At 36.8% G+C, this 12,477-nt stretch overlaps 1 protein-coding gene across 9 annotated transcripts in view; it reads left to right on the forward strand.

Moving 5' to 3' along the window:
- Positions 1-12,477, forward strand: part of DMD (dystrophin) — a 1,095,710-nt gene that overhangs the window by 107,249 nt on the left and 975,984 nt on the right. For all 9 annotated transcript variants that reach the window (XM_037376983.1, XM_037376984.1, XM_037376980.1 and 6 more), the window contains exon 2: positions 10,323-10,384. In XM_037376983.1, the coding sequence (XP_037232880.1) occupies positions 10,323-10,384 (62 nt within the window). The remainder of the gene's footprint in view (positions 1-10,322; positions 10,385-12,477) is intronic.

Here is a 12,477-nt window from a genome sequence, read left to right on the forward strand (position 1 = left end):
GAAACATTCATCCTTACTTTGGCTACTTAGATGAAAACAGGAGTGGAAAACATCAATCACCTTTAATGTATACAGCTGTTTAGGGGCGTGTTTTCTGTTCTTTCAAAGTTTTGTAAATGGTGTATAATAAGGTGAAGCCTAGCTGTGGGCCAGTAAATGTTATCAGCTTCACTATGACTGTATCTTCACTGTAAGAACAGGGGGTGTGTATTGTAAACAATTGCATATTAACACCTTGGTCTCATTAATTGCAGACTTCTCTCATACATGTCTCAGTGGCAGCTTCTACTAATTAACTCAGACACTAATTGGGTCAGATGAAATAAAGTAGACAGCAGCCGCTCAAGCAGACTAGAACAGCCTGTTCTCTAATTGCTTTTGACAGAGAAACAAAAAGGAACTTGAAATATTGCAGACTAGCACTAGCCACCACTGTGTACTTAGTGTGGTTATTTGTAATGACTATTTTAATACAGACTGAAACAAATGTTGGTCCTCCCTACATGGTTAACCCATCCTCTGTCTGTGTGCTGCATGTGTGTGATATGAATTTTGATGGGCTGTGACCACATAAAGCATTTGTATAAGGTTTTTTTCTTGGGAGCAAATCTAGGAGAAGATACATAAAAATCGAAGTGGTTCCAGACTTTGCACCTATGTATCACTAGGTGGCATTTGCTGAAAACAGTATAGCAATTTTGGTTTTACATCAGAAGCTTGTGTGAAACACGTGTATTAGTGTCATGTTTTAGACTCTGATTACCTATTTTAAATCGTGATACTTCTTTCAGCTTCATTTATTATCAGTTGACAGTCTATCATTCACAAATTTTGTAGGCTGCTATTTTCCCATTTTAATGTATGCTGCTCTGACTGGCTTATGAATAAACCTTACTATCCTTGGTCCCTTGTCCTTTATTGTTCGTATTTGAAAATAAATATAAACCTAGATGGTAAAAATCTCCAGCTAGGGAAAGACATGGCCAGTCTAACAGCAAGCATTTATCTTCCATTTTGTGAACAAAACAAACTTAATTTTATGTATTTTTTGTAAAAGTTATAAATATGAAAGTTGTGGGTAATTTTATCTAGTTACATAACCTTGATTCTTAAATTTTTAATACTGTTTCTCTCTGTTGTAATAATACTCCCTTGCAGTGCCTCTGTCACAGCTTACTCTGAGGAGGCCCACTGATCAATGAAATGCTGACCTGCTTTCTGAAGTTTAGAAAATATAAACAAACAAAAAATAAAAACAAAAAAAAAACCAAGCCCCCAAGAAACTTAGAGCCTCTATATCCTGGCAAGCAAAGTTTGCTGCTGGCCACAGCTCCTTCATCACAAGTTTTCTTCCTCACAGTGCCTATAACAACTCTCCTGATGAAAACCATAAAGGCTTGACCCATTTAAATTTTTTTTAAAACAAAAAATGTTTCTTATTTTGTGGGGATTTTTTTGTGTGACATTGCTGAAAAACAGGATCTGCCAGTGCTGCTGTTTTCTGGTACGTAACTTTTCCCACAGCGCTGACAGGCACATTTATAACGCTGGGATTCGCTTCTAGCCGGCTTGAGGTGAGAGCACTTGCTTTCACTTTGAATTAGTTTCAGTACTTCTCGGATCATCGGTACAGAGGAGTAACAGCGCTTACCATGAGTTGTCACTAAACACGCTGTGTACACAAACCAATTTTATTAGTCTTTAACTGATGAGGATTTTCCTGGTGCTGGCTGTATGTTAGCCCTTGCAGAGGGACTGCTGCTGTCGTGCTACCTGCTTGGGCCCATCAATCTGTCCTAACGCTGCAGCCCTAGTCCTTCTTCCGCAAGGAACGGAGTATGAAAATACATATGTGCTCTAAGGAAGGGGGTGGGGGGAAGTTAGCTGATTCTGCTTCCCAAAAATGGGTTAAAAGCAAGAACACCTGAAACCGGAGTTAACACAGTCGTATTTAATCTGTTTATCACATCTAGTCACTCCTTCAAACAAGTTAAACCTTTTTATTATTGCTTTTTTTAATGTCAGTTAGGTTCTACCCTTTTGTCCAAGTCAGACCAATAGCCAGAGATGGGGTTGCTTCCTTATTCCAAGCAGAGCGTGATCTCTGCTGACAGACCTTCCAAGTCGTTAGTTGTCTTTCAGAGATGAAAGGATCAAAGTATTTTTTACCAGCTGTGCTAAAAATTGCAGCTTTAGGCTGTGGAGTTACAGTAGGTTTTATATATAATAACATTAATAGTAGTAGTAAATCTATATGACAAAAGGTGTAGCTGTTGATTTTATGTAACATCACATGATGTATCAGTAGCATTTAACTTGTGCTTCCTTTATCTGTAAACAAGAACAGAAATAAAAACTTCTGTTCAAAATAATCCATTAAGAAATAGTCATTTTACCCAAATAGGCTTATTTGACAAGATGAAGTTAGTATCTATCAGCTCCCCCTACTTTTATTTCACATTTTGCTAACATTTGTAACGATCCCCAAATTTTCTGAATTTTTAATGAATTTAGTATAGTTTATAGCAGTAAGCAGACTTATCCTGCAAATGCATTTTGCTGCTTTTAACAAAAAATTGCTTTTAAATCATCTTCACTGGTATTTTTTCAAGGTACTTGGATGTACTGCCAACATGATTTCAGTGGTGTCTGACTGCCAAAATGTTGATAATGTACTTAAATCATACAATATTCTGCAAGTTCAAGAAAGCTGCAGTGGTTTCAGCTGGTATAGCATTTCTAACCATCATGGGGGTTTAAGTGAAGGCAAACATTACCTTATTTTGAGGTGTAATGTAACATCTGTGGTATTCAGAAAATACTATTTTAATGATTATAATGATAGGATGATGCTAAAATACCATGTGCTTCTTTTAATATGTTATTGTCTACTTTTAATTTGTCAATATATGTATATGACATTAAAAAATAGAAAATAAAGGGGGCAATGCTAATACATAGCCGAATATCCAAATTAATAATTATGTATTTCCATGTAAAGATAACTTAAGTCATAAGCTGAACACTTTCCCTTTTGAGCACCAGCTTCTCAGGCAGAGATAGGTTTGTTCTTTAATTTTTAGAATTAATTTAGCTTTTGCAAAGAAATGTATTGAAATACTGGTGCTTTTAAGGTTGCACTTTATTTAGGGGTGATTTCCTTTTGGGAAAAACATCCTGGGTCCTAAATATTTGCCAGTTATAGAAGATTAAAAGGAAATGAACAAACAAAACCAGTAAAACTTCTGTTTTAAAAGTTGTCAATAACTAGGAGACCAGGGTATTTTTGGTAGTGTGATTCAAAACTCGGAATTTCAAGTCCTTATTCTTGAAAGCCGTAATATTCTCCTAGGGCAAGGGCGGATGTTGAAGCGGGTGTCCTGGCAGCCAGGGTGGTGGTAGGTGAGATGGGAAAGGAAAGCACTGCTACTCTGTTCCCATGCCCTTACCCCATTGATGACAAGAGACATGAAATTAGGGCCCTCTTCCAGAGAGTACTTACCTCCTATACAAAATCAGAAGGATGGCAGTCTTAGGAAGCTGCTTTTTTTTTATATATATATTTTTGGGGTGTTTTTTTTTTTTGTGGGGGGGGAGGTTTTTTTTTCTGTCCATTGATGCTTTCTTCGGTTTTTTTGCAATCTACACAGCTAAGTCATTAGCTGCTCCGCTTAACAGCCAGCCAGCAAGAAGACAACAACAAGCCCATGGGGCCCTTCAGAAAGGTTATTGCCTGTTAGCAGTTCTTCTCCTTCCTCCTGTGTCAAATCCATAGACAGGAAGAACTATGATCGATTCCCAAAGGGTGTTTGCATGTGGTAAACCAGAGGTAGACTAGACCCACTGCTAGAAATACCATTACCAGTGTATGAATTGGAGTTGAATACTCCATGTTGTGTATACTTAAAATGTTCTGAAAATGTGAACTGAAAATCGTTTTATTTTCTTTATTTTATTTTTAATTACATTGGAGTTTTATTCCTGCTTTTGTCTTTGGAGTTGTACCTGCTAAAATTTATTTAGGGGAAAGGGGTGAGAAATGACCACAGTAGGGGTGTTTTTTACAAACATGCAGCAAGTAACATGAATTTGTTCAAACCTAGATGAACGTGTGCGTTTCACAGGTGCCCATTATTGGTTTAGGGATCATATGTAGCTTGTTTGCATTATGCTGGTATTTTGGATGCTAGTCAATGTTGGTTTGTGGGGTTTTTAAGTGCTTAATGGCCTGGGGAGGCAGATCACACAGCTGCACATGCTTGGGTCATTCTTTAGCTCAGATCCACTCCTTCCCTGCATATGATCTTGCAGCTATCAGACATCATAACCAATGCTGCATCCCTTTATCTTTCCAGAATCTGTCCTTTTCCCATCCTACTTTGACTTCTCCATATGTGTTTTTCCCCTTCCCCGCTCCCCCCCCCCCCCCAAACCAGGGAAAAAGTGTTTCCCTTCCTTTCTGTCTTCCACCCTGTCCTTCCTCATCTTTTTTCATTGTTGTTGTTTTCTTTTCTTTTCTTGTCTTTCCTTCTGTTCCAGGCTGGCAGTCCATTGTGTTCTCTATCATTTGTGCTGCTCCAGCTCTTTTTCTACCCCATGATGTCCATATTCATTCTCAAAAATGCTCTGTGTTTTTTCCCTAAATAGCTAATTAGGCAAAGTTAGGTCAGAAGAATGAGAGCTTATATAAACATTTGTAACACCTTAAAGAATTAAAAAAAAGGAGAAAAGTCAAGAAACAGTTTTCCTTGAACATCTATAATGAGAGAACAATTCCAGCTGACTTAATGAAATGAGAAAAATAAAAGACTTTCTCAGCCTGGAGTTCAGTCTAGGTCTACGGTCTCAGTAGAAAACCTGTTGGTTGGATTTTATAGCTGTTATCTCTTCTGTCCCCTGAGCGGCAAACAGAATCCGTCTTGCTAAGCTCCTGTATTTTAAGGAAGGGGTAGAGGGGAGCACAGCTGACATTAAGTCTTTTTGGTATATAGTAATACCCCTGCTTCTTTCCTAAATTTGCCTTGAATTGTACCAAATGCCCTCAGAAAATGTTGATACACTACTTCACAGAGGATTGAGTTGTACTTTTTTTTTTTTTAAAAAAAAAATAATTTATTATTAATGAGGGTTTTCTGGATGCTGAAGTCTCCCTTTTCTGCTGAGCTTTTGAATAGGTTCATCAGTGTTTTGAGAAGCCCGAGGTGTTCTGATTATGGTGATTTGACTTAGGTTCCACAGTAAGGTCTCAAGCGGTAGCATAGGGAACAGTGAATTTTAACAGTATTCAGATAAAGTCAACACATGCTCATCAGTATATTTATAGAAGATGGACAAAGAATTGCATGTTACATATTGCCTTACCAGAGAAAAAGACTTAAAATCATTGGCTGGCTGTCAAAGCAGTCTATTGTATTTCATGTCAGCTTGTGAATGGCTTGGATGACATCAATGACTAAAAATCAAAGCTAGTCCACTCAAATATGATTCAGTCATTGTACTGTATTGATTTATTCTTCCCCCCTCAGATAAGCAAGAATGGGAAGGGAACATTTCTCAGCAGTTGTAGTTACTGGCAGAGTACGGTAACAATGGGCTGGAAATCTCTAAGAATAGTGAGTCGATGGAGCCAGAGTATCAATAATGTAACTATCTGTGGTCTCTTTTCTTCCTAGTACTCCCACCATTGCTGGTACTCACTCCCACTCAGTGAAGCAAATCCTGGCCTTTTCTAAATCTGCATTGTTTGGCTGCTAGAAAATCAAATAGCAATTTCAAATGGTTTTATTCTCCAAAGTGCAATGTTCTGATGAACCTGCAGTTGCTATGAATGAAGGAATTGACACCTTCCTTAACACTTTGTTTCAAAGTTTTCAGGTAGTATATGGGAATATTTTTTTCTTTTCCTTTCTTTTTTTCTTGTGTTCCTGAAAGACAAAACATAGCTATTAAATTATTGTTTAACACAGTTCAAGGCAACGCTGGGTAACAGAATAAGACAAGCCTCCTTCTTTCCTGTTTATGTTCCAAACTGTGATGGAACTGCTTGCTAAAGACTACATAAAATCTTCTATCACACAACCTAGCCTCCTATCACTGCCTATCTATGCAGTGATTCAAATAATCTACACATTATGTAATGTTTTATTGACACTGTGAGGACAATGCTTTGTTTGTTTGTTTCAAATTAAATCTTACAATCTAAGGGTATGGCTTGCTTCCCATACCCCTGAAGTGCCAGTGCACTTTTGTTGAATACCTTCTAATTTTCAGAAATGGGCTGTGCTTAGTCTTGTGAAGAGTTTCCTAAGCCACTTGCATTGGAAAACAGTACACACAGATGTGGAAGGCAGACTGCAGGTGGTAAGGAAGATGTGGTCTTGATGTTACAGTCTGTAAGAGGAGAGGCTGTGGAGTCTCCACCCTTGGTGATATAAAAAACCAGACTCAACGGACTCACCGTGGTCCTGGACAATGTGCTATAGGTGACCCTGTTTGATCAAAAAGGACTGTGGTGGGTTGCTCTTGGCTGGACGCCAGGTGCCCACCAAGCTGCTCTAGCCCTCTCCTCTTCAGCAGAATAGGGTGGGGAGCAAATAAGATTAAAAAAAAAAAAAAAAAAACCAAAAAAAACCCCCAAAACCAAACCAAACACTTATGGGTTGAGATAAAGGAAGTTTAATGAAGCAATAGCAAAAAATCAAGTGTGTGGAAGGAAAGGAAAACAAAATATATTGTACTCAACTTCCTATCAGCAGGGGATGTTTGTCCGCTTCCCGGGAAGCAGGGCTTCAGTACACATAGCAGTTGTTCTGGAGGATAAATGTTGTAAATGGCAAATGTCCCCCACCCCTTCCTCCTCCTTTCCTGTTGCCATTTTTTCTTTAATATGTTTATTGTTCCGGGGGGAGGGTGGTGGGAAAATAAGTGTGGTAGTAAGTGTAGTTTACTAAGAGATGACAACATAATGCTGGTTTTTTTGGTGAAAAATAGATGGGAATTTCATTTGAGTAGCAGGTTGCAAACATGAACTGCTTTATTAAGTATCTAGGAAAGTTGTCTGGTAACCACTTGCCATTAATAATAACATCTTTGTTCTGCTGAATTCTGATCGCATGTTCCTAAGCATTCTTCAGTGTACCACTTGTCTCTATTAGCCTTGCCACCTGATTAAATCTTGGAACTGTCTTTAGCCATATGATTAGCTCCATTAATACTACGCTTTTTTCCCGGCCATAATTTCCTCATGAACTCTACCCTGGAATAATACTTTTAAAGTCAAATGTACAGTTTGCTAACTCAAAAGAGGTTTGCATTCACAGCTGCAAAGCTGGATGTTCATCCTACCAGAAATATATCAGAACTGTGAGATCCATTTGTGAATGTGTTCTAGTTAAAACAAGGTCTGTTCTGTGGTACTAGAGGCTCTAGTTCATGAAAATCAGATAAATTGCACAGGTCATTATTTTTTTTTTTTACTGCTTTTTTTTCCCCTGGGAGGCTTTCTATAGACCTGAATGTGTTAATTTTCTGAGTCGATAACCTACAGAAAGGAGGTTAAGCCTATAGCACTCAATGCTCAGCATTTTGAGAAAAGCATGCTTTTGCTGTGGAAAGTGATGACATTTATATTGCGATAAAGGAATTCAGGATTCTTGCAGTGTTTCATGTTTAGATTTAACCTGGAGACAGTATGCTATTCTGCAATTCTTCCAGCTTGAAAGAAGTAAACATACTATATTACTTTTGAACAGCTGAAGGAACTACCTGCCTGGTCATTTGATTATTCTTATTGACTCAGTAAAAACACCTGCACAAGAGCATTAATCTGCTCGTTGCTGAAGGATCAGTTTTAAAGACAGCATTATGAAAGTGGCAGATGAGTGTTCTTGGCACATTTCTCAGCACCCAGACAAATGTCATTCACCTTTCACATCTAGCATTCAGTCCATAAATCTGGGTTAGGAGGACATCTTTTTTGAACAAATCATGCTTACTGTGGGGAAATCGTACCATGCATAACCAGAAGATTGATTCTTTTTTAGGTTAGGAGGCTGTCACTAACAAATTGTTGTGGTATAAACTTGTCAGAGCAAGCACCTAGAGATAAAAGTGCTTGAAATGATCTCTGTAGAAAGATAACAGCAGTGGGATAGATTTGTGTTTGCAAAGGTAGCAGAGCATTGACTGAACTTTGCATAAGTTTCAAACATTCAAATTGTGAGTTTAACTCTCATTTTCCTGAGGAGATGTTGGTTTTATTAGCTCGATGGACATTGACTGACTAATTGCTGACTAGCATTTAATCTCTGCCATATATCTGTGTGGGGAAAAAAACCCAAGACACCCAAACCCACACACTGTTACTGAATATGCAATTGAAGTAGCCTGGGGTGGAAAAGTAGAAGTTTAAACAGTTTGAAAGAAGCATTTTTGCCTATCCTTTTCCCTGCTAAATACCACATACTCCTCTTCTAACCCATTTTAAGCTTGCATTTGGTGTTTTTATCAGACATGATTAAACAGAAGTAACTTTTTACATGTGTTTTTTTATATGAAGTTGCTGAAGTAGTTTGTAATACAACATCATGTTGAATACGTATCTTCTGCCAACAAAATCCATCTTCCTTCTCCCATCTTCTGTGTATTGCACGTGGCTGGAATAAGTCAAGTCATATAATAAACAGCTTACTAACAGTCAACAGAAGTAAGTGGTGCTTCTGGGGAAAAATAAATTTTTTAACAGCTTTAACATCATTTAATACCAAAAGCACATGCTGTTACTTTTTGTTGAATCTCTAACTATTCAAATATCACGTTCAAGGGATGAAGCAAGCAGCATTATCTGGGATAGACAACAGTAGAACTCTAGAAAGTTTATTGTAGGAAATAGTCATATATTAGTGGTAGAATGTCTGTAATGCTTGACTCCTATGACATGTTTCCAGTAGTACTATTGCATTGTCAATATTTTCACCCATGATCATCTGAAAGCAATTAGAACATGCTCCTTCCTGTATGCAGTTGTTTGTTGTTTTTGCTTTTTTTTAAATGAAATAGTAGATTTACAAACTCAAGTATTATTTTTTTCCTTAGTATATTGTATTGTTGAGAATAGAAAACATTGTTGTGAAAAGGCATTTTAAAGTGCTATAGAGGTGAGGTTATAAGAACAAAATATATATTTGTATAAAAAAGATTTGCCTTGTCTTTTCTCCTTGGAGGGGTGGTGGGAGGGAAAGCAAAGTACATTATTAATGCTGTGCATTTCTCATGTAGCTCGTCCATACCTGCCTTCCAAATTCAGCTGAATCCATTAACATTATTAATTGCTGAACATTTCAGATGGTGATTTAATATCCCTTTTTATTTAAAAGTGCAGAGAATTTTACTGCAAACCAAAAGGGAGCATTGAGTGAGCATTATTTTTGTATAAGCTTTCTGTAGCCTTTTCCACACACGTCCTTTAATTCTAGTTTGGTTTGACTTTGTCATACAAAGAGGTCTCCACTTCTGTACTGTTTTAGGGATGATGCCTAACAGAACTTTTTGAACAGATGCTTATGAGTTTCTAATTCAAAGGCTTTCTCTTCTCTTCCCACCTATAAAAAATACATCAGAATTGTACCTTTGTGTGTCGAGTTCCATTCTGCATCGACTGTGCTTATAATTTAGATACAGAAATCAAGGCCTAAGATAATCATATCTCTTTACAATGTTTTCCATATTAAAGAATTGAAAAGGAATGTCATATATGGCTGAACAAATGTGTAGGTGGTTTTTTTGTTCGTAGTTTCCATTGGAAGGAAAACATATAACAAATTTTGACAGGTAAATAGCTGCAAGGCAGAAAGGTGTAAGATATGTCAGGGGCTGGCAATGGACCAGTATCATTGGGGTTCAGAAGACTTCACTTCCTCAAGAAATTTGAGGATGTGCATATGAAGTTATTACAAGTACTCTTCTAAAAGTGCTGTAGAAGAGTTTCCGGCTGCCAAAACCATTGGATGTTTTTTTATACTTATATGAAAATAAATTTTGAATGGTATGTTTCAGATCCTGCTGCAACATGTTACCTTGCAGGAGAAAAGAAACCACAGGAAGGCTGAGATGAGCTAGGGACATAAACCATGACTATGAAGGGAACCTGTAGTCTTTCAGAAATATGTTGATGCAACTGTCAAGGACAGAATAGATCCAATAGGTGCCCTGAATGTGTCTGAATTATTAGTAGCTTTACTGCAAACCAAGACTGAAGCTTTAAACAATAATATTGTAATATTTGGTTGAATAATTCTAATGAAGTGCTTTACTTTCTCTGGCAGATGAACGGGAAGATGTTCAAAAGAAAACATTCACAAAATGGATAAATGCACAGTTTGCTAAGGTAATTAAATATTTTTATTTATTTATAAACCAAAATATGTTTTGTATATTTTTTTAAAAAAATAAACCATGATACTCCCTCACTGAAGCTTAATTTTCAAGGTAACAGTTACAAGTTTCAGATATTGCTGAATGCAGTTGACTGATTTGTTATAAAAATGTCCAAGTTTTATTCCTTTGATTTTGGTAGAGATTGAAATGTAAGAAGCCATCCTCTTCTCAAAATGTTCTCTGCCTCAATTTACTTTGCCTTTTCTCAAACTACTAATTCAGGTGTATTACTGTTTGTTGATTTCCCTTCTTATGTTCCTAATATACAGAAAAGTTTCCTCTATTTGGCTTGTATTTTCTTGTTGCTAGTTGCAACCACAAATTTAACAAAACCATGTGAATTAGAGAGGAGCAAGGTCAAAGATATGAGGTGTAATCCAGTCAGCAAATTATGAAAGTCAATTATAATATGTTTTGAAATAATTATCTTTGAGAATGGTAAAGATCTCAAATGTACTGGAAAAAAGACCAAATATCTAACTTATTTAAAGGAAGCCCCTCTGGCATTATATAATAATTTTATCTTTAATACACAGGAAAAAATTAGCTCAAACTATTAATTTGATTAAACATTTTTTAAATTCCTGGAGGATAATTACTGAACTGTATTTGCCAGTAATACACTAAATCACTCCCATAATCTGTCATTTTATCTGGCGATAGATAACAATGAAATAGTAGCTGTGATATATCTTTTGTTTAGTCTGACTTTTGTGCCCCATCTGATTCTTCTCATTAAAAAAGGAGTAAGATAATCTGAATATGACCACCATAATGTTGAAAAACATGCTTAGCAGTGGTTCAGTCCAACAGGGAGTCCCACAGGAATTTTCTGTGCTCTGGAGCATTTTCTAATAGTGATTCAAGTGATTTAGACAGCTCACATTTGTGCTCAGCATCTTTACATCAGAGATGTCCAGCGGTTTGGAGGACTGGATCAGGATGAAATACAGTCTTGAACAAATGGTCTCAAACTGATCAATGAATTACAAGTCAAGTGTAAAGTATTATATTTAGGAAAGAAGTAAAATGTATGCATACAGAGGGGGAATAACTGGGCTGGCAATAATAAAGCAAAGAAAAGCTCTGGGGAGTGTGATGAATCACAAACAAAATGAGTCAGCAACATGATATTAATGCAAAAAAAAATAACCAAGGCAAATTTATTATGGCTGTGGTAATGGAAGTTCTTGATAGAAAGTGAAAGATGTAATTATTTTACTTTACTTGGCAATAGTGACATTTTAGCTTAAGTAATTTACTGTCTTGGTGTCCCACATATGAAAAAGTAACCCCAGCAGCAGTTGTCTGATACAAAGTAATTTGAAATGTAATCAAAATTCAAACAATCTAGGCCTTGTTATGGTCACAGAGATAGTTATGGAAAACTAAGCGTAACTGTTGCTTCTATCTCTAAAGGAAATCTCATGTTCCTAGACCACTGCTTTCTCAGAAATGGTTGTTTCATGTAATAGCAAAGTGCAACTACTGTGGAAACTTGGAGCAAGTCTGCAGAAGAACTAGAAGAATTATGAAAGGTTTAGAAAATACGACCGATCAGAAGATGCTTTAAATGGTTTGACTCAGTGTTCTCAATGGATCTAGATGTCTTTCCTCCAATTCTAGTTCAGTGGAATATACTTTAATGGTGTTTTAGTTGCCTATTACTTTAATTCCATAAATAGTCTTTTTACTTGTGTGTGAACATGCATTCATAAAACATACTGAAGAACTGCTAATCTCCCATGACTTCATTTGGATTCTAAGGAAAACGTCCTAAACACAAGATTTTGTTTGCCTCATGTGTCACCTGTATTTTGAATAGGGCCTTTTTATTTCAACAATCAATCTACCAAAAAACCTTGAGCTTTAAATCTTGGACAAAATACTTGTCCTACAAATTTTTTATGCATAACACCAGAATACTTGGTCTGAAATTGGAAATCACATATGTCTTCTAAGCTAAGTAATACCTGCTGGCTGCCTTTGTGGTACAGATGCAGAAAGCATGGTTTGCTCTTCAGTGCAGTCACATACTGTGCA

Source organism: Falco rusticolus, chromosome 2 (genome assembly GCF_015220075.1).
Source record: "Falco rusticolus isolate bFalRus1 chromosome 2, bFalRus1.pri, whole genome shotgun sequence".
In the NCBI taxonomy this organism is placed as follows: Eukaryota; Metazoa; Chordata; class Aves; order Falconiformes; family Falconidae; genus Falco; species Falco rusticolus.